We start from the raw sequence: 22,993 nt of genomic DNA on the forward strand, positions 1-22,993 counted from the left end.
ATGACATTCAAGAAAAATTCTGAACCAAACACAACAGCAGCAACTAAAACCCAAAATGAACAAACAACCAAAAGGAAAATCAAAAAAGTAAATGAAACCAATCAGTCAGGATATCACCTACCAGATTTAAAACATATATCTATACTTTGTTACAGTATATGATATTATTTAAATATATAATTAATAATTATATATCTTTATAATACATAATTGTACAGCATATCAGAACTATGCTATATAATTATATATAATTATAATAAAATGTATTTTATTTATAGATATACAAAGCTTATATTTCTATCATAAAGTTTTAGCAATTCAAAAATCTTGTAGTAATCACGGAAGAAAAATAAAAGAATGGGACAGAATTAAGACTTTGGAAGCATACACGTAAATTTAGTATATAATAAACAACATCATATAAACCAGTGGGAAAAAACACAGCAGACAATAAATGATGTTGGCTATTCATTTGGTAAAACAGAAAATTAACTCTCTAGCTCACATCATTAATAAAATTAAATTACAGAGGCAACAAAGAGAAAACAGATAATGTAAAATTTCAAAGCCATGTGATTAGCAAAGGAGAAATATGAACAGCCAATAAACATCTTAAAAGGTGCTCACCCTCACTAGCAACCAGGGAAATGTAAGTGAAACCCATGAGGAGGCTGATACCAATTTTCATCCATCAAACAGGCAAAATTCAAAAAAACAAATAGTATCAGCAGAACAAATAAGTGATAGGTACCTGCATACACCATTTATAGGGATAATAATATTATAATCCTTTTGTGACCAGCCATTTTATGGCAGAATACATTAGGTTGATACAAAAGTAATTGTAGTTTTTGCCATTACACTTAATTTAAAAATTGTAGCACCTCTAGCATGATGACACAATGACATATATGTTCAAGTGTTTACAATATCCTGGAAAAACACTGAACACATACTCAGAGAAAATAAATAAGGACATTCATTGTAGCATTTCTATGAGGGAAAATAAATTATGTTACATCCTTACAATGAAATATTTTGCAGCAGTTAAAAAAATCATGAGTTAGAAAATGAATAGTCTTTCAAGGATCTCCAAGACAATGAAAAGAGTAAGGTGCACATACAACATGTCATCATTATGAAAACAGACACCAAAAAAAGATGTAATTATATACAGACATCCACAGGCATGCAAGTATTCATAGGCAAAGAGCCAAAAGCCTTGTGTCAAATTGATACCAGTGGGTTCCCCCAGGAACTACTGTTGCAATGAAGAAGAGTTTGGTCAAGAAGGCCTTTCAGTTGAGAATATTTTCATGTGTTATGATACATGTATTACTTAAATAATTAAAAGCAACTTAAAAGGTGAAAAAGGTGAAAAAGATGCAGCCGTCTATTGACTTATTAAGAGTTTGGATTCCAAAACTCAAAGAGCTACTACTGGAATTTGGGCAGGACTGGGCTTCCACATGCCCAGATGAAGAACAGAGGCTTTTCCTTTCCTCCAGTGCCATTGATCAAAAGCTTCACGGTGACAGCGAGGGAAGAAGAGAGCCCAGCCCAGAAAGAAGAGATCTCCATTCCAGCTCCAAAAGGCTGGTGCAAGATTCAAGAGCTCCGGTTGTTGTTCAAAGGGAAGCCCACGGGGCCCTGAGGACATTTCCTAAGCTCAGATGTTGCTGCTTCCCAGTCAGAACCATTCAGCAGAACTGGAATAGACAGACGAAGAAACAGCAGATATCACACACTCCGGAAATGACAGGGCTTTGATCCTGTCCAAGGATAGGGTCCCCTGCGAGCATGTGCAAAGCCTGACTCTCTCCAGCATTTGTGTGCTCCTGTTAGAACTGCCCAGGCAGGGCTGAGCTCTGTTGCCAAGTTCTTCTGACCACCCGCCTGACTTGCCACATACATTTTTTTGGCCTTGAATTCCTCTTCACTAACTGGAGGCGCTAATATATTCCATTGGGTTGTCATAATGATCAAACAAAAGAGTTGCTATTGAAGCTCTAGTAAAGAATACTGCAAATAACCCCACCTGAAAGGCTGATGTGAGAAGCAGGGAAAACAAGAATTTACAGGCTGTTATTGAGGGTCCAGGCCCTGGAGCATTTCCATCTGGGTCACACCAAGCAGTATGAAAATGGGAGCCACAATGTTCACACAATCCAGGGTCTTAGCACATCGGCCAGAACTCCAAAAAGTGTTTTGATACAACTTCAGTATCAATTCATTATCTACTCTCCAGCATAAGGGTGCTACAGAGTCAGAAAGCAAATACCTGCTCAGATAGCAAACTATCGATAGAGTCAGAGAGCAAATACTTTAGACTTTGCAGGTCATACGGTCTTTTTAGCAACTACTCAACTCTGCTTTTGTAGCACAAAATTAGCCATCCCTGTGGGCAAGATGTAAATGAGTGGGCGTGGCCCATTCCTCCAATAGCCATTTATCCAATAAAATCTTATTTACAAAAAGCAGGTTGTATTTGACCTGCAAACTATTATCTGCCAAACTCTGCTACAGCAAAACAAGTCAGATGTACAGAAAATAATTGAGTTCAGAGAAATATAATGCAAGGGAAAATGCTGTCAATTACAAACCTATTTTATTTAGATCAAACCTAACGCGAAGCCAATATCCCAAGTTGCTAAACTGTGGATTAACCCGAGCCCCGGTGTGGCGATACTCCTCCCCATCCCCCCAACCCGAATCGCAAGTATGCAATAAATAGCAGAGCTTACGTTGAATACCTGCTGTCATTCTCCAGGCCACACTCAGTTCCTGGTGCAAAGTGGAGACCCGATAAATATTTGTGGAGCTCCCAGCGGCAGTTTTAAGCCAATATCCCACCTTGGTGCTAAGTGCTAGAATTAAAAACTAAAGCTCTGGCCGTCCGTGGTGGCTCACGCCTGTAATCCCAGCACTTTGGGAGGCAATGGCGGGCGGATCACGAGTTCAGGAGACTGAGACCGTCTGGCCAACATGGTGAAACCCCATCTCTACTAAAAACACAAAAGTTAGCTGGGTGTGGTGGTGCGCGCCTGTAATCCCAGCTACTCGTGGGAGGCTGAGGCAGGAGATCGCGTGAACCTGGGAGGCAGAGATTGCAGAGCGCCAAGATCATGTCACTGCACTCCAGCCTGGTGACAAAGCCAGACTCAGTCTCAAAAAAAGAAAAAAAAGAAAAAAGAAAAGCCTAAAGCTCTTTGCAGGCCTACTGTTCTACTAAGAGTGTCTGGTACAAGAGCTGCTGACAGCTCTCTGACATGGGCCGTGGCAGCACCCAGATCCAGCTCCCCCAGCAGATCACGGGAAGCTTGGGTTGCACAATGGTCAAAGCTCACTTCAAGGTCAGATTCCTGCTGCAGGAGCAGCTGAGCAATGAAGGAAATACATCTGCCCCCTCAGCTATATTCTTAGCCCAGGGCCCACAACCTAATGAGTTAAGGGCTCAGAAAAGACGAAGCACATGTAACAATTCATCTGCATCTTTCATTACCAGCATGGAAGCATGCCTGCCTCGTCTCAAGGCCCGCTCTGGGTAATTCATAAAACTGTTCTGACTCAAGAGAACAGGATTGGTTGAAAGTGAAAGGAAGGACAGCTGCAAAAGAGTCAGCAGAGACCTTGGAGAGGCCAGGAGACAAAAAGCCATAACAGGGTGAATCACAGAGGCAAAGAGTTAGCAATACCTCCTATTTGCATAGTGCTAGACTGTTTTCAAAACACATGACCCCAGACCAGGACCCCCACGCCCAAACCTCCCAACCCACAACCATCACACAGATCGCCATTTTCCTTATTTCTCAGTATGAATGTCATTCCAGAAATAGCTGAGTCTCTGAAAGGTCCCCATCCTAAACAATGTGGCCTTTCCCTGTACGCTTCACCCACCAGCTCAAGCATGCCTAGAGCCCAGTGTGGGTCTTGCTCCCGGGGCTTCAACTTCTCCCCCAGCTGGTGGCCTTGAAATGAGGCTCGCGGGTCAGGCTAATTTTGCCTATGATTCAAGCAGAAAGCAAAATGGATGGAGACAGCTACGTGCCAACCTGGCCCTCACAAAGGTGATAAAGGCCACACGGGAGGCTCTTTCAACAGGTAATCCTGGGGCATCTGAACTAGGGCAAAACCTGTGGCTGGCCACTAGTGGGCACAAACAGCTCAGTAAGTGGAAGGAATTCCGCCTAAACCTGATACAATGGCCCAATGAACTGCATTTCTAATCAAGAGGCTTTGCGGCAGGCACAGAGCTAGTTTTTCAGGGTCTAGTTTTGTGCTCTGACATCCATATTCTTGTTCTGCTAGTGAGTTCTTGGACTTCTAAAGGGAATAACATGCAGCCACTGCAATACCTGAGGTTGCTGGATGATAGTAAGCTGTCTGAGGTTTTTTATACCCATATTGGAAAATTCTAGAAACAGGGGAAACAGAGTAGGCTTTGTTTCTCCAAGAACTGCTCTTGGAAGATTTACTCCACCAGATTCGAAAGCAAAAGGAGGGGTGTGGGTTGTATGATCAAGGATATCCATCTCCTTCCTCGGTAATTCACAACGTGCCATGAACTATCAAAGCCTGCTTAACTTTCAAAACGTAGTGTCTTTCAAACTGATTTATCAGGAAACTTTTTTTTCTGGTCTTTAAAAAAATAGCTCACTTAAAAACACTGAGTTTGGCCATAGAAAATGATGGGAAAGGAAGTTGCCAGTGCAGTCATGAGCTGCATCAATGGAGAATGAACAGGGAATAACTGGTTTAGTTGTAAGATCTTTAAGTGTAGAAGGAATTCTCCTTATAGAAATAATAGAGTTCCCCTCCTTCTTGCACCCAAGTATGAAAAAAGGCCACACATTACGGAAATTAAGAGCTAGAACAACCGAGATGCTACCCACGCCCCCAGTGACAGTAAACCACTGCCTATCTGTAAGAACAAAACCCACCTCTGCTCCCTATGCCTACTGAAATTCTACCCCATTGCCAAGGCCAAGCTCAGAGGCCATCTCCTTTTAAGATCCCTCAATGCCACAATTACATCCTGATTCTGAACAGAGGCTCCAGGACCCATGCAATGTGTGAGTACCAACTTCAGGTCCTACCTTAATACCCACTCTGCTTTTAGGAAACCAGGGTACCTGCCCCAGGTTACCTGGTTTATTAGACCTGGTGCCGAAAAGCAAGGACTCCTGAGGCCCAGACCACTAGTTTTCCACTACAACACACTGGGGGTGCAAAGAAGTCAACGATATATTTGAAATCCAATGAATTAAATTATCCGATTAGCATTCTTCAGACTTAGAATCCACAAAAGCTAGAGAGGGAGGAAGGAGAATGGAGTGGCAGAGAGAGAGAGGCCCTCCTTATTCTCTGCTCATCAGCCTGCCAAGCCAAACCACTGACCTATTTCAGAAGGGCAAGAGGCCGTGCTTCTTGCTGGGACTCCAGCGGAATCTCACCAGCACTAGAGAAGCCACTGAAAGAAGGAAGGAGGTATCACCACCAGAGAGAAAAACAGCAATCATCAACTGTTTCAAGAGTCATCATGTAGAGGAGAAACTGTGGTCACCCTGCGGTCCTTGTCCAGGAGGCGGTACGGGGATTTAAACTCCTTAAGGATGAGCCAGGCAACTCGACAAAACCCAAGTCCAGCGCATCAAGCATGAATGAAGGCAACTATAAGTGACTGGACAAAGGAGGGGCGGTGCTGGGTTTAACGAAGTAATTTCTTAAATGACAATATCTCCTGGCATTCCTCCCCCATCACTCACTGCTCACCCCAATCTCCTCTCCTTCCTGTACCCTCGTTAACCCCTGGCATGCCCAAGACTTAGCTCTGGACCCTGTTCCCCTTTTCTGCCTTCTGCTCTCAACTGCTCCCCAAGTCACTGTATTCAGCACCACAACACTGAATACCCTTCCGTATAGAGGAATGACTCCTGACTTTGAATTTCCAGCCTAGACCTCTCCCCTGAGCTAAAGATTTCTAAATTGAAGTGCTTTGCTGACCTCTCTGATGGTCAAAAATATTAATCCTGATTTCTACCCCTCCCCCACAAATCTTCTGTTCCTCCTTCAGTCTCCCCATCTCAGTCCAAGATCCAGTTACACACCAGTTACTCAAGCCCAAAACCTAGAGCCATCTAGAATCACTCTTCCCTAACTCCCCGCATGTAACCCATCAGCAAACCCCGTCATGAGCCCTGTTTTCATCTCCACTTCCCCTCCTAGCTAACCCACCTACTACCTGCTAGAGTTGCTGCGAAGAGTAAATGCTTTGCTCTTCAAAGCATGCCTGGCACTTGGCGTGAGCGGCCTGTGTTCTTTACCTCATCGTCATTGTCATTACCATCTCAGCGCCATCATCATGTCCAGTCTGGACTATGACCACAAACTCTTCACTGGGTCCCCAGTTTCCACTCTTGCCTCTCCCCAGAATTCATTCTCAACAGCCAGAATGAGCTTACCAAACACAAATCAAATCATGCCACTCTTCTGCTAAAAACCCTTCACAGTGTCCCGACTGTCCTTCTCAGTACCACAGCCTGTGAGGCCCCAGCGATCCTGCTCCCATCCCTCTCGCCTGCATTCCCCACCCTTCTTTCTGCAGCTAACTCAGGGCCTTGGTGCTTCCCTTTACCTCCTGGAATTTTCTTCCCATGGTTCTTCATACAACTGGTCCCTCCCTGTCTTTTAAATCTCAAACCAAATCACTATGGAAGGAAGAGGCCTTCCCTGACCAGCTCATTCCTCCAGTGATGACTTTCCATTTCATCACCCTATTTGTTTCCTGCAGAGCACGTTCCATTACCCACAGTGATCTTTATTGTGTATTGCCTGTTTCTCCCAACTCCCTGTGAGATGCATAAGGCTAGGACCTGCTCTTTCTTGTTCATCTCTGTGCATCCCATTTCTAGAACAGTACCCAGTACACAGGAGAAGCTCAATAGATTGGAAGAACAAGTGAATGGACCTCACTGTTAGCTCTTCAAAAATGAAAGAGGCTGTCTTGAAGGTCGTGAGTTCCCCATCAGAGTAGTAGGATGACTATGTGTTGGGCGTATCACAGAGGGGTCTTCAGCTTGATGGGATAGGGAGGAGAGATGGGCCCGATGACTCCAAGTCCCTGCCAGTGTGGGTGCCACACGTGTGTGAGACTGCACAGTCAGGAGGTTTCATCCCAGACAGCCTTTCCTCGGGCACCAAAGATCAACATCCACAACCTCAGGTTGACCATGGCCAATCCCTGCTCCTGAAATACAAGGCATGTTTTCCTGGTGCTGGTGAAATCCTGGGGAGACAACTGAAGTTTGTTTTAAAGCAAAGACTATAGTTTCCAGGTCATATGGTTCAGACACAGGTTCAAAGAAGCATTTCATACTAATTCCTGGATACTGGCATCTGAGAAACTCTAAGGGTTGAAATCTTGGCATGTTGACCACATATTCCACCCTCTGTATCTCCCTTGCACCACCAGGGCCTCAGCATCCCGTAAGAGCCTGTAAAATCCAGAGCCATTACTTGAGTACAGATTAAAGGTTGGTTCAGGGAGCCACAAAGATTTTAAATTGTAAAACATGAACCCATCAACGCAGAAGGTCTCCTGTGTCTTCTAAAATCTGGCCAAAAGCGGAGCGGCAGACAAGGAAACGGCCTGGTGCCCTTGCCAAAATGACAGTGTCACCAAATGGGTAATCAAGTCTGGAATCATTCTGAAAACAGAGATGATAGGAGACCATCAAGGGCTCATGCTGGGGGCTGCTAAGGCTGGCAAGATTGTGTTTTTCTCATTTTAAACCCAAAGCATTGATCGAATGCCTCACACAACCTATGGCTAGTCACGAGTTTGCTGCTGCTGTTTAAATGGAAAAGGAGTAGTAAGTGGTCACCTCAGTGACTGGTGCTGGCCCTGCCCACACTCTGTGGCAGAGCAGACCCACCTGTTGTCACTGGGAAATGAGGGGCTCCAGGGACTGCCCTAGACAATGGAGGTGGCCGAGGACGCCTGGGGACAGATTAGAGGAAAGCCCGACGATTCCCTTCCTACTTCGGTGTTGAGCACTGGCTTCCTCTTTAAAAACAAAAATGATTTGAGAAGGGACACATTTTTTTGTGCCTAACACCTCAGCATGAAAGAATCTATCAACTACATTTGCTTCGGAGACAAAAGAGGACTTTGTGAGCAGGGACAGAGTCTGAGAGACAATTTTACTGATGACAAGCTCTATCTGGGTCCTGCCTCAGTTACAGTCCCTGAAGCTGATGAAGACCACCCAGGGGCCAGGGCAAGCCAGGACTGTGGTCTTCCAGCTCCTGGGCTCCCAAGTCACCTGTGGCCTGATTCCAGTATTCTGATCCATTCTGCTACACGTCAGGTCCACACAAATAAATAAAGAGCAGGGAACGCTTCTGAGAACTTGGACTTGATATTTGGATCTTGGAGATTTCGAAACAAAAAGCACTTGTTCATTCAATAGCATGGAAAATGTTTTACCTGAATCCTCTGGGTCACTAGATTTCAAACCCACCCATATATTCTTGGTTGAGGAGGCTTGACACAGCCTCTCCCCTCACCAGAGCCTTCCAGGTTGTATCAGTTTGCAAACTAAAGCTCCAGGAACCGGCCTCATTCAAAGCTACCACGGATCTTGCCTGCCATGCCCTGGGGCTCCACTCTCTAACTCAAGGCAGAGAGAACCTACTTGTTACTCAAAACGAATTTTCTAACATAAAATCACATTCATAGGTATTTTCTGATTGTGAAAATAAAAGATCTCAATGTGGAAAATAGGTTAAATGATTTTTATCAGCAAAAGAAAACAGCCCAAGTGATAAGAATCCTGTCACCCAAAATAATCACTGAAAACATATGGATGCATTTCTACCTTGTACAATTTCTGTTACATTCTGCCTTATGGAGGCTTCGGGACTGTCACTCCAAGTTGGAATCAAACAGACCATCAAGAAACCCATGGAAGACAGAGCAGCGCTAAGGAAATCACAAAAGTTAGAAATGCATGGCTATGCACCCAACTCCTTCCTAGCGTGTGTGGGGGAAGGTTGAGATGGTCTGTGATTCTGTTTACCCCTCGCTGTCTGTTCACACTGTTCTGCCCTGCTCTCTGTCCCTTGTCTATGCCAAGCTCCTTACCTCTGCAGCCAGCTTGCACATGCCGGTCCTTCTATACGGAACCTCCCCCAGATGTTCATACGGCTGGCTCCTGGCCATCCTCAAGGGGTAACCCCTCAAGGAGACCTTCCTTCACCACTGCAATCCCTCTTTATCCCATTACCCTGTCTTACACCGTTCTTATCCTTGCCCCCAAATTCTCCATGTTTACTGACTGGTTTACCTAGTAAAACATAAGCTCTCATTCACTCTTGTAACCTTAGCACCTACAACAGTATCTGGTACGTGACAGTTGTTCAAGGTATAGCCCTGCACAAAAGATTAGAAGAGAAAAGGAGAGACTCCCGATGTGGGACGTTCACGCTTCAGGAAGTGAGAGAATGCTGAACTTCCAAGATGAGGGGAAGGGAGATGGGAGGTGAATCGTAAGAGAAGCAGCAGTGACTCATTCAGGTAGATTCCTATGGGCCTTTGTTAAAGATTTTCATCAGAAGATTAAGACCAATGAAGGGACTCTGAAAGCTTTCAAAATGAGGAGCGCTAGAATTAGGTTTGTGTGTGTGTGTATGTGTGTGTGTGTGTGTGTGTGTGTGTTTTTAAATATCAGCCTGGATTCTATATGAAAAATGAGTCACACAGGAGCAAAAAAGGGTTCAGGCAAACTAGTTAGGAGGCTGTCCTGACGCCTCTGACCAACGAGAAGGCAGCATGATCACAGGTGGGCAACAGGCATTGGAATGACAGGGTGGCCTGAGGAACCCGTGACGATGCTGAGAAGAGAAAGAAGGAAATACGTGAAGGCAGACTCTAGATGTTTGGTTTGCCAGCCGGTGAGGCAGCATTCTCTAAAATACTAGCAAGTGGCCAAGGGGCGGATTTGGCGGAGGAAGATATGGACTGACCCTGGCACGGTGGCTTGGGGGCCTCTCCTAGATATCCCAAGGGAACTGGCCAGTAGATAGCTAGGTAAACAGGTCTGAGATTCATAAGAGAGGTCTGGACTGGAGGAAAATAAAGATTCAAGAGATGTCATTAAATAATCATAAGACTTCACTTATCCTTGGAGAGGCAGTAGCAAGAGAGAGAAGCTTTGAAGGATTCTAAAGTCTCTGAGAAGAGTCCGTGTGAGAATGGTGGGGGTGCTGACAGAGCCCAGGGGGCAACAGAGACGGGGGTCTCACAGAACTGCAGAGGGCCCAACTGAGCTATTGCAGAAGAGTGTGACCGGGTATGGGAGGGGATGGTCAAACCCTCAAAGGGAAGTATTCCACACCAGGCTTACAGGGGGGTACTTGCTACCAGGCTTCTACGAGTTCAGAAGCCATGCTTCCCCCAAGGCCAAATGGCTACATTTCTCAGCCTCTCTTGTAAACAGGTGTAGATGTGACCCTGTGACTCATTCTTCCCCACCTCCTTTCTCCACCCTACTGCTTGCATCGTGGATGAGACAGCTGGAGCTCTAGCAGCCTTCTGCTTCCTGAAGATGACAGCCAAGAGATGGTAAGGAAATGAGCTAGAAAGTGCCTGCACCTCTGACAATTTCATGGAACCTCCATGCCTCTCTCTGGCTACCGACTTCCAGACTTATTTTAAAAGAGAGAAAAATAACTGATCTTATTTAAGCGCCTACTAATTGAAGATGTTCTCTTACACACAGTCAACCCTAATCCTAACTAGAACACTAGCCAACTGGTCTACTCCATCCCCTGCCTTGCTCTACCCTTACCTTAGGTCATATCATTGCCCTAACAGGGAATATCCTTCTCCCCCTTGCCTGTACTGACTTGAATCCTGCCCCTCCTTTGGAGGACGGATCAAATTAGGATGGATCAAATTCTACCTCCCACCAGAGATTTCCCTTCCGCTTCCTCCCCCGAACTCGGGCACTGTCTGTCTGCCTCCCCTTGGGTATCTAGCCTATGCTGCCTTCCCAGGGAGTGATTTACCCTTCCATACTTATCTCCTGACTCCTTGACCAGGCTCAGGACCACCAAGGCAAGGCCCAAGCTTTCCAGGGCCAGAGAGTCACTGGACACAAGGTCATAATGCATATCCCCACACTAAGCCTCTCTTACCTCTGCTCACACAAGGCAGATAAGCAGTCGGGGGTGGGGAGGATCGGGGATGCCAGAAAGTATACAAACACATTTAGAAAAACGAGACGGCAGGCGGAGTTATAGTCGGTTAGTTAAAAATCTAAAACTATTTCTAATATTAAGATGTAGCTTAGGGGCAAGATCTGGTATGTCTTTTTCAAAGTATACAACCTAGATGTTAGACTGCCCTATGACACGATGCCAGCAGGTCCCATTCATGTAGAAAACAACATGAATGGCAACCCCCAGAGAGACGTGCAGTGTTGTGGTCATGCTCCCAGAAAAACAAGTCCATTCAGAAAAAAACAGCAAGTCAGGTGGTGAGGTGGCTCAGGTCTATAATCCCAGCACCTTGGGAGGCCAAGGTGGGCAGATCACCTGAAGTTAGGAGTTCAAGACCAGTCTGACCAAAATGGTGAAACCCCGTCTCTACTAAAAATACAAAAATTAGCCGGGTGTGGTGGTGCACACCTGTAATCCCAGCTACTCAGGAGGCTAAAGCAGGAGAATCACTTGAACCCAGGGAGCAGAGGTTGCAGTGAGCTGAGATCTCGCCATTGCACTCCAAACCGGACAACAGAGTGAGACTCCATCTCAGAAAAACAAAACCAAAGAAAACAACATATTTTCACACTTGCAACATACTCTTCACAAATTGATGTCAATAATGAATTACTTTTGATTACTTAACAAGCATTTTTTTCAAACATTCTAAGAGCAAATACAGACAAGGCAAATGATTTGCAACTAACACAGGTCGTTCGTAAAGGTAGTATAATGTTTTTAAAATTACGTAATTTTTTCAGCTTATTGTTTGCTGCCACAATTGTTCAATTCAATCAAAGAGGACCCCAAGGATTTGCACTCAGGGCTGATATCGCAACAAGTGCTACCGCTGTGGGGAAGATAGCAGCAGAGACAAATGCCGCTGGGGACGTGTAAACAGAAACTTCAAATTTAGATTAAGCCCGAGTGGAGTGGGAACATACCCAGCGAGTTCAGGGACAGTGTCCTGATGTTTTTAAAACGCCCTGATTGTGAGAGCTGAGACGGGAGATGTGAACAACGGACACTCTGGGGTCCTCACCGAAAGCAGCGAGGCCAATTTGAAGCCCACACTAAGGAGGCATTGTAAATGAACCCAAGAACATGAGCTTGGCACAGAAGGAACAAGTTGAGAGATAAGAAGTTTCCTGATTAAAACCAACTGACAGCTGTTTCCAACCGCAGAAGACGCCGAATGCAAGTCAGTATAACAGGCTACAGGTCAATATCATTTTCCTTCCAGATGGTTTAAGCATAACTTAGCAACTCCCCTGCCACCTCGTTTCTGCTGAGAACTCAGCCGGGTTTTAACACTCCTGCCAAAACTGCCCCCTTCCGGGCCCAAGAGTCCAGGATTCCGTGCCAACCCTCGTGGCCAGATGCCACTTGGGGATGGCGCCTGTGAGCACCAAAGCCGGCCCTTTTGGGCTGAGTCACTACTTGAAACCACCAGGTGTCAGTAGCGAGTATAGAGACTCCCATCTGCAGTGCTCAGGGAACTTCAGCCAGACTCTGAAGGGGGAGAAACCGGATGCTGTGGCTTTGGGGACAAGCGGTGTGCTATGGTCACATTCTCAGGCACTCATATTTCATTTACTCAGTTGCCAGCTCACCATCCAAAGCCACCATGTAATATCTGGGATGGCTTTAATTCAGTGTCTTTCACACACTCAGAGACAAGATTAAACACTGCTCTCACTTCAGTAGAACTGGCATCTTTTCTCTGCTTCCTCCCCAACCCAGAAGGTAAAAACATAAAGCAGGGTTTTCTACTCCTTGCTTATCTTCTCCATATAAATTACCAAATGAGCATTTTAGCAGTTTCTATTTGTACTGTGTTTCAGGGAATTTGGTTTATAAAGCTTCAGCCACATGTTTGGGTATTACTAGGTACAGAGCCGTACGAGGGAAAAGTCCAGCAAAGAAACTGGATTATGCAAAGCCAGAACCAAAGGCCACTTCACTGCCTGCTTTATTGAGCTGGATCTAAACTGGTTTCTCTCATCTGGTCTAGCATCTTGAGCATATATACTAGATTTATGAGTAACTGCAGAAATATTTAAATCTGTTATTTCCGTGGCCTTTTAAACCCCGAATGTCAGGAAAGCTCTGCCGTATCTCCAGGTACTTCCAGGCTGAGGACACATCTTTTGGAACAAAAGGCCACATGGATCCAGGTCCACGGAGTCTCAGCATCAAGTGTTGTGGCCTACCCAGCCACCAAAATAGCTCATTCTATTCACCTCTGCCTGTCTGCATCCAAAGACGCAGGGCTCCTGGCTGGGCATTCTTTTCCCTCTGGGTGCTTGGGGTATCTAGTTGGTGCTTCTGTTGCCAACTATCCCTTAACTTGACCCTCAGGAAGCCTGGCTTCCACATCTCACAAGCAAAGATGCTGAGGACAGAGGAGAAATACAGTCTTCTGGATAAAGAGCCCCCAGGGCTCAGCTTAGGGTTTTGCAAATAGCTTCAAGTCCTCATCTTGCAACAAGGAAACATTCAAAGGTTTTGATGCTAGGCGGCATCACTGAGGCCCAGGACGGGGAAAGGCCATTAGTCTTGTGTCCATGCAACTGATGGTACAGTGAGAAAGCCCCACTGTCACTGCAGCAGAAAGCAGCAGGACATTTCTGAATAGAGACAGCCACCAAACCAGAGATATATGTTTGATGAGATATCCCAAGGGGGTTTGCCTAAGGTTTAGCTATCATACCAGCTCTACAGCTCCCAGGTTCACATTTTTTTAATCACAAAAGGCATTATCCTAAGTGATCGGGAGGCCACTAAGGACATGTGTCTAGGTAGAGAGAATCACATTGATGCCCAAGATCTCAGCTTCCCCAGCGAGATCACCACCTCTCCCCTTTTGCCCTGGACTCATGGCTCCCTGTCACATCCCACCCCACCCCAGCAGCAACGTTCTGGCTTGTGTCTTCCAATAAGCATTTCCAGGTCTGGACTGAGAAACGCGTTACAGGCATCTAAGGACAAGCTAGTGGGGCACAAAACCAGCCTCACCGTTTGCCGATGATGAGAAACAGTGGTGCACATTTCCTGAAGAAGAGGTGCTACAGTTCTGCCAGAGATCAGTTGAGTGTCCATTGCCCACGAGCCATTGCTAGAGAGAATCAGATAGATATCCTGAGTCAGGGAGGCAGTGAGGAGTGAAGGAGAGGGGGGAAGGAGAAAGCCCCAGGGATGGTGAAAAGCACCCGCATCCACCTGGCTACCCCCCACCCCTGCATGGTAAGAGCCAATGTTTGATTACTTAAAAGCACTTTGTAAGTGGAAAAGTTTCACATGCACACGGAAGCAATTATGTGTAGAGATGTTTACTACAGTAGAAGGAGCCATACACTCAATCTTCTGAGATATTTCTATCCCAGCATCTCTGGGGGTCATTCCCCAAGCCCACCTCTCTGAGCCTATTTCTTTGTTTATAACTCCTATCAATCTGCCATTATTATCGCCAGGCACAATGAAGATACTGTGAAAATGCTTACAAATGTCACACATGCCCAACATAATTATGTCTCACAGAGACTAGAAAATCATGCTTACAAATGTGCCTTAAATTAAGAGGTGAAAGCCACCATGGTAAAACTGCCTGAATGTCTGGTCATCTTCATCGCCAAGAAAATAACTTTCAGATCTAATGGGCTGGATGGTTTTGTAACAGAAGTTACTCTGATGGCCTGTTCCTCTCAGTGGAAGCCTTACTAACAAGGTGTTCTACTTATGCCATAAAGCTGACATGGGACCTGTGAACTCTGTTCCGAAAATTTTAACTTTCCAATTTTAAGTCCTAAAAGGGTGTTGTACAAATTAGGTCACCCATCTGAGTTATGGTTTAGAGAAAAACACAGACAGACATTTTCATAAATATTCTTCTTCAACGAGGCTGCATGGATGAAAAAAATGCTAAACCGTCTTATCAAATGAAGATCGGGGACTAGCCTAGATCTGCTCTGAAGTTACTTGGCTTAGATGCCTGCGCAGCTAACCCAGCCCAGCGCTCGCTTCCTTCCTATCGCTGAATCTGCTCTCCTTTGCTCAAAGCTACTGGAAGGGGGCAGATTGCCAGAAACGTCCCCGGGACGTCTGAGACTTCCAACTGTCTGCAAATAACACAGTACTGAACCAGAGAGAGCTAGGGCTGGGAACCCAGATGGGCAAGGGCGGGCCGCGCAGGGAGCCTCCCCGCCAGGCACTCACGCTGACGATCGTGGAGACGAACAGCAGCACCAGCACCGCGACGTGGAGGACGATGATACCCAGCAACAGGAGGAGCATTCTGGCGGCGAGTTCTGCTCAGCGGAGTTGCTGCCTGCGGGGAGAGCCCTGGGCGTGAGGCCGAACGCACTGGGCCGAGCGAGGGAGGCGCGCGCGTTGGGAGGGTCCCGCGCACTAGCGGAAGGCCCGGCCTGGCCCCGCGCCCGCAGCCCGCCCGCACGGGTCTGGAGCCCTCGCGCAGCCGGCTGCCGAGAGGGGGCAGCAGCCGCCTGCAGGACCAGCACCCGGCGCTCCGCCGGGCCCGCCTGCAAGGGTACATCTTCTGCTCTGGGAACAAAACAGGCGGCGTGCACGTCTAAAATCATCCAGGGAACAGAGGGGATTCCAGAAAATATGAGCGGAGGCCACTGCACGCTTCCACCTACCCCGAGCGCCTCCCCGGGACCTCCCGGGAATGGGGAGAGGTCACGTTCTCCGAGATCCCGGTTCAGAGGGTGAATTCCCCCATGGGGTGGAGGTAGGGGTGAGGGGAGTAGGCGCCCAGATTTCCGTCTGAGACCTGGAGACACCCGCGGCATGCGGTGGGGGAGACAGCGGCTAGGAGGCTGGTTTCCCAGACCCCAGTGCGCTCCGCATTCCGTTAGTCTCCAAGTTTCCACCCAATTCTGCCAGCGTAGAGGAACCGTCTGGCCCCAGCTCAGCCTTGCGCAGACTCCGGCGCCTCCGGAGAGGCGGTGCAGTGCCAGGGGAGTGTGGAAAGGAAAGAATGGCCTGGGAGGGTTGCCCGGACCCTGCGCTTCCAGTCCACCGAGCGCTTCCCCACGCAGCCCCTGGGGGCAGGGGGCATTCTGCTCCTGCGCTAGACCCACGTGCTCGCCTGGGGGTCCAGTCTGCACCTCAGGCACTCAAAGCCAGGACACGGACCCCGTCAAGCCTGAGCTCTGGTCTGGGCGCCGTGGGACAGCAGCCCAAGAGCCAGGACCGATGGGAGCAGATGTCCAGCGGGCGGGAGAGAGAGACAGAGAGTAAAAGGCTGAGTCCGAGAATTCCAGCCGGTCAGAGCCAGCAGGACACCTACCCAAAGTAATGCGGTCCTGGCCCGCCCCTCATTTTAGACTTTGGGGAACTGAAGGCTGGGGTGACCCGTTAGAGGACATGCATGGCTGTGAAAGATCTGGCTGAGACTCTGGGGACCATTTCAGGCAGAGTCTAGGACCAGGGAGACAACGTTTCAATAACTCAGTTTGCAAAGTACCCAATCCCAGGCCCCTCCATTCCTCTCCACAAGCAACACATTCAAAGAAACTCTGGAATGCACTGAAAGAAATAAACAAGGATTTTTGGTGACTCCCAGAGGGTTTGAATTAAACCAATGGCATGAGGCTGGGAACTGGGGAACCACAGGAGTCCGCCACAGGGACTGTTTTGCCAGTGCGTCCCAGAGTCGACGCCTCTTCAGCAAGGCGAAAACTGGGCCGCCCTTATGCTCTATCCAGACACCAGCATCATCACCCTTGCCCCGTAAGGGCTTACAGACCGTAAAGGCTCTCCTCGTTGTATTACTCCAAGTCCCATTGGAAGGAAACAGGGCAGACCCGGGACCCTGCGGCCCTGACAGAAGCCCCAGGGAGCCGGCAAAAACCCGCGCCTGCTCTGCGCTTTCTGGCACCCTCTCTGGAAGATGCCCACATTTCTCCCTCATCTCCTCCACACTCCCCACCGAATCACTTACAGCCTAAAGGAACAGCTGTCCCGATCCTCAGGATGGCTTCAAGCACAAACTCGGGTGCGTTGGCTCCGCTGCTGGCGTCGCCAAAGCTGCGCTGCGGGGCTGCGCGCGCGCGAAGCAAGGGGGCAGTGGGAGGCTCCCGGCGTTCCCCTTTAACGGGAACAACGCCCTGTTTGCGTCGCTGCAGTAGGGTGTGTCCCTGGGTCAGCGTGTGCGAGAGGGCGGGACTCCGGGAGGAGAGGGGGCAGGACAGAGGGAGGGCAGGAGACAGTTAACTTGGCTTTAAATGCACCTCAGGAAAAACTCGGTCTCTGCAAAACCGCAGCGACTTTTACTCGAAACCAGAGGCCGCTGAGCTTTCTTGCCTCCCACCTCCCACCTCCTCTGGCCCCATGGAGATCATGGAAACCTAGTGTTGGTCTAGAAACTGGCCCCTCAGCCCCCTCAGCCCACCTGGGAAGAACCTGCCAGATGCAGCTCCGCAGATGCCCAGGGCTGGGCTTCGGGGCGCGCAGACGCCGACCGCGCCCACGCAGGGCCGGGGCGGGATTCCTCTCCCACTAATAGAGGGCAGCGGGCGCTTTAAGCGCTGGAAAAAGCCCCTCTCCTCTCGGGTCCTGGAGCACCGGGCCTGTCCTGGCGTCTTAGCCGGGCACGCCTGCCCTTCTCTGGTCCCAGCTATTAGTGTGGGCACCTAGGAAGCATGCCGGCTTCCTAGGATTGGCGGGATGGATCTAGCGGGCTCTGTTGAGGTGAAAAGTCTGGGCGACTACTAGACAGCGTGGCCTGGGATTTGGCTCCTGCTACTCCGGCCAAAACCAGACTACCACCGAATAAGCTCCAGGCAAAGTGTGCCCGCAGCAGTCGGCCTTAGCAGTCAGCCTTGCCTGGCGTCCTGGCCGTGGGGTTTGGGGGGCGGGTGCGAGGTGGCCATTTGAGGTGGGGTTGGAGCAGCCAAGGAAATCAGCTGATTCATAGCCTCCTGATGTGGCCCGCCCAGCGTTAAGGGGAGAGAGGCTAGCCTTCAGCCTGGGCTTGGCAGAGGCGCGCCTCACTGAGACGTCCCTGCGCAGGCCAGCCTTGATGCACGGGACAGGGAGCAGGAATGTGGATGATAAAGGTCTTTGCCTGAAAGTGCAGCAATTCACGCATGCACACACACACACACACACACACACACACACACATTTCTCTACCTCTAGTGTACTGCGTCACAGAAGCTCATCACTCTCAATGATTCAAACAATTCAATATAATTGTACTATTTGAAAGGAGCTGCTATTTTACCTAATTGTATATTCTTACTGTGAGTATAAATACATTTGAAAAATTCTTCAACCAGTGATCTTTTAAAAACTCTCATGTTAGATTAAAATGAAGCGTGCTGATAAAAATTGTATTCAGCGCCCATTATATGCCAGGCACTTTGCCTGGACTTTATATGCAAGGTCTGTGAGAGGCAGTACGGTGCAGTGGTTAGGCACTTTGGCTCTGGACTCCAGCAAACCTGATCACCTTGCTTTACATCTGTTGTGACTTTGGGTAATTTCTGAAGTTCAGTGAGCTTCAGTTTCCTGAGGTGCAAAAGGAACTAATAATCCCTGTTTTAAAGGTTTACGGTGATGATTGAAGGAGACAATAGGTACAAAGCAGTTAACATAGTGTCTACAACAGAATAAGGGCCCAGTGCCCGAATTACCACCACGATTATTACCTCACATTTAACTCTCACGTTAACCCTTCAAGAATGACCTGACCACCTCTGCACTAAAGTAGCTTGTAACTCGTATAAGGTAGGTAGGTAGGCAGGTAGGCAGGTAGGTAGATAGATAGATAGACAGATAGATAGATAGATAGAGATTTATAAATGAAAGTGCATATGCAATAGAAAAGTATAAAGACATGGAAGTGTTTCCTTTCCTCCATGGGTCATTTTTTGGGTTAGATTTGCTCTAGAAATTATTACTTTATGTCATTTGGACTTTTATTTATTTAACCAACATTTACATGATCACTACATTCTCAGAACTGTTCTAAGTAAGCACTTTACAAATATTAGCCTATCTAACTCAGGGTTTTCTTTCCCTTCCTTTCTGATTTTCGAATAAACGTTTTAATGAAAGATATACACATACAGAAAAGTGCACGTATTGGGAGGCACAGCTCGCTTCTGGCTTTCTTTTGAACCCAGTATTTTAATCCATAACCACTGTTCACAGCCACACCATACACTGCCACACAGGTAAACCCAACCCATCTGTTTCTCACTGCCTCTGGCCTCCTGCCTGGCTCTCAGTGGTGGGAGAGTGCCTGCTGACCAGGCTTGCCACACCCAGAGCCTGGCTGGCCAAGGATCTGCCACAGGTGGCAGCTTCTCCCTAACCTGCTTACCACGGCCACCTGCCAGCTGAGTGCACACAGCTATTTTCCATGGAGGAAAAAGCATCTAGATCCCTTTCTTCCTTTCAATCTGGATGCATTAGGGTTTCTAGATGCTCTCAGATGGCCCCCTCACCTCCCCAGCTGGGTGTATATCCACCTCTTAACCAAGGAGGTAAAAAGCCCTCTCAATTTCCAGTCAATTCCAACACAAACGCACCGTCTTCTCTGCAACCTTTTCATTTGCAGCTTGCAGGGGGTGGGGAATTAGACGATTCTTGTAAAGCGTAAGTGCACGTCCCCCAGAGGCACAGTTTGCCAATAAAACTCACCTGGCCGAACAGTATAACCCCTTCTTCCAAGCAGATTTCTTTTCAGTGAAATGCAAGGGATGCTAAGGCAAGGCCCTCCCCACAAGGCAGTCAGACCTGCAGCCGACAGACTAAGCCAGCAGCTTCCAACCAGGCTCCCCGAGATGTTCCCTGGTGGTGCTCCCTGTAACTGAAGCCAGACCAGGCATCTTTCCAGTTTATTCAGGGGCTGGTCCAATGCTGGGATATGTCATGGTGGCCTGAGAAGTTCTCAGCCTCTACTATTTAAAGAGACAGTGTCCAACTTTGTGTGCTTTCCAGGGCATGGAGAAACTGGAATTGGAAGGGAGAAGAGCTTTGAGTATATCTGAAACCTGTGATGCCGAGGCTGTTCTCTCTGGAAGTGCCAACCTGCGTAACAGCCAAGAGACCCCACTGATTCTCAATGCCCTCTCCTCCCAGTGAATTCTGCAGAGATTAAATATACTGTGTGAAGGGTCTGCATCTACAGCGTTACCTATGTACAGGTAAGTTTTATTTTAAATAAACATCATTTTAAGGAGCCCAGACATGGCACAGATAATCTCTCACAGCATCACAGCAGTGAACCAAATGTCTCAAGAATCATCAAATCAAGTCTGCTTTGTTCCAACCCCTGGTTGGAAAGACTCTCTGCTACCTGCCCCGTCTGCCTAGACTCCATCGCAAATGATCACAAGTATTTATTGTACATTAGAATAAAACTTAGACAGGCCAGATGCCATGGCTCATGCCTGTAAATCCCAGCACTTTGGGAGGCTGAGGTGAATGGATCACCTGAAGTCAGGAGTTTGAGACCAGCCTGACCAACATGGCGAAACCCCGTCTCTACTAAAAATACAAAAATTAGCCGCATGTGGTGGCGGGCACCTGTAATCCCAGCTACTCAGGAGGCTGAGGCAGGAGAATCACTCGAACCCAGGCGGCAGAGATTGAAGTGAGCTGAGATTGCACCATTGCACTCTAGCCTGGGCAATAAGAGTGAAACTCTGTCTCAAAAAAAAAAAAAAAAAAAAAAAAAAAAAAAAAAAAAAACTTGGTGGGTTCTTCTGACTGTCTTTAATGTGCCCTCATCAAGCTGACCTTCATGAGATAAAATTAATGCAAGTAAACAAACCTCTGTTGAAAACTTTCTAACCTGTCAGGCAGGATAGGCTGAAAGAGCAATTGGAAAGTCTTGGAGAGGGAGGTGAAGGAAGTCATGGCAGTTTTCAGGTTCTTCGCAGCATACCCACTCTGCTCTCAGAGAGTCCACCATCCCTTGAGCTGCTTCTAGCTGGAGGCCCCAACACAAGGGGACTGGGTTTCATTGCCTGAGTTTCCTGAAATTCTGGCACTTGGGGCATAAGACTTCGTCTTGCGTCAGGGATCCCCAGTTTGGAAAGACTCGGAGGGTTTGGAGAAGTCCCTCCCTGTCACACACTTTATGTGTGGTTGGACTCCCAAGTCACAAGCGCCTCTCAGTGGCTCTCTCCCTTCTTCTGCCCACAGACAGCATCTGCTCACAGCCAGCATCACAGCCAGTGCCAATAAAACAGTTTCACCTTTTTCTCTTTGCTGAAATTATTTTTATTTTTCCTAGCAGTGGTTCTTTAGAATCACTCAAGAGCTTTGCAAATGACCTAGCCTGGGCCATGCTCAGAGAAGCTGACTCAGGTGGTTTGGGATGGGGCTCAGGTATGGGCAATTTCCAGTGTCTCTCTTTCCCCTGGATATTTCGTTGTCTAGCCAGGTTGTCACGTGGAGTTAGATTGTCCCTGATTTCCTCCCAGCTCCCTTCTGTTATGGAACCCAAATGGAGACGAGGTGCAGTGTGGACTACTGAAGTATTATACAGGTTATAGGTCAGTTCTGTCAGGCAAAACAAGGGTGTGTGTGTGTGTGTGTGTGTGTGTACGAGAGAGAGACAGAGAGAGAGACAGAGAGACAGAGAGAGAGAGAGAGAGAGAGAGAGAAGAGCCTCCCTCAATCCTCCATACAGGGACTCTGAACAGTGAGCATGGTTTTCCCAGCCTCTCCAGACAGCCTTTTTTCTGGGTGCTGCCATGATCAGCTCCAAAGTTTACATGACAGAGGCTGCTGACCCTCAGGCCAGGATCAAGCCTGGAGACATTAAAGAATATTATTTCTGATCTAAGAGCTAAAGATTCAGAGGAAAACAGGTGGGGCCAGGGAGTGTGGGGGCATGGTTTCTGGTGGACAGGACCAATCTGATCAGCCCTCCCTCTCTCCTTTCATGAGCTCCGCATTCTGAGACCTGCTCTCCTGGCTTCATGTCTCTCTTGCCCAGATCCTCCATCTCCAGCAGGCAAGCACTGGAGCCCCTGTTGGCTGTCTGCACCACAGATGATCACTGTTGTATTCCACTGGTCCCGTCTACCAGATGCCAACACACTTGTCTCTACCCATCTGGGCCAGACTCTTCCCTTCCCACAGATTCAACCGAGGAAAGCTCCTTCCTGGTCCCCTGTCTCCCATTTCCAATCACCCTGTTCTCAGCCAAATGGGTCCCCATCCCAGGCATCTGTGTTGACCAGTGTCTCTGCAAAGCTGTAGGCAGCATCCCACTGAGCCTCTTGCAGAATAAACACGTAGAACAGTCACCAAATAACTTTTATTATCATTTACTATCCTTCCCTCTATTTATGGATAGGAAAAATAAGAATCGGGAAGCTTCTCTGAGGAAACATGGTTGAGTCAATGAGACTGGCTGGAAATATCCAGCACCTAGCTGTTCTGCTGCACCAAGCTCCATCGGCTCAGTAACATCAAACATCCACAAGTCCTGATAATGATGATAACAGGTCGTATTTACTTCGTGTTTAGTAAATGTCAGGCACCATCTTGAACATCTTTTATGCATGAAATCACTTAATCCCCACAACTGTATGAAATGGGCACCCCATCATCCTCTCTTAGAAGAGGGAGAAACTGAGGCACAGCGAGATGTTCAGTCAGTTTCTCAAGACACACTGCAAAGAAATGACAGAGGCTGGATTCCAACCAGGCATTCTGGCTGTAGATCCCGTATTCACGG

At 47.8% G+C, this 22,993-nt stretch overlaps 1 protein-coding gene across 2 annotated transcripts in view; it reads right to left on the bottom strand.

Annotated features, from left to right (window-relative positions):
* PMP22 (peripheral myelin protein 22) overlaps positions 1-20,109 on the bottom strand; it is a 34,200-nt gene extending 14,091 nt beyond the window's left edge. The window contains exons 1-3 of one of the 2 annotated variants that reach the window (XM_003929260.4): positions 19,939-20,109; positions 15,481-15,592; positions 14,284-14,383 (exon numbers count right to left, since the gene is read on the bottom strand). In XM_003929260.4, the coding sequence (XP_003929309.1) occupies positions 14,284-14,383; positions 15,481-15,558 (178 nt within the window). In that variant the 5' untranslated portion in view covers positions 15,559-15,592; positions 19,939-20,109. Of the gene's footprint in view, positions 1-14,283; positions 14,384-15,480; positions 15,593-17,230; positions 17,378-19,938 lie in introns of those variants that run through there. The other variant, XM_003929259.4, reaches the window with a different exon arrangement.
* Positions 20,110-22,993: the final 2,884 nt, after the last annotated feature.

This window comes from Saimiri boliviensis, chromosome 17 (genome assembly GCF_048565385.1).
Source record: "Saimiri boliviensis isolate mSaiBol1 chromosome 17, mSaiBol1.pri, whole genome shotgun sequence".
Taxonomy (NCBI): Eukaryota; Metazoa; Chordata; class Mammalia; order Primates; family Cebidae; genus Saimiri; species Saimiri boliviensis.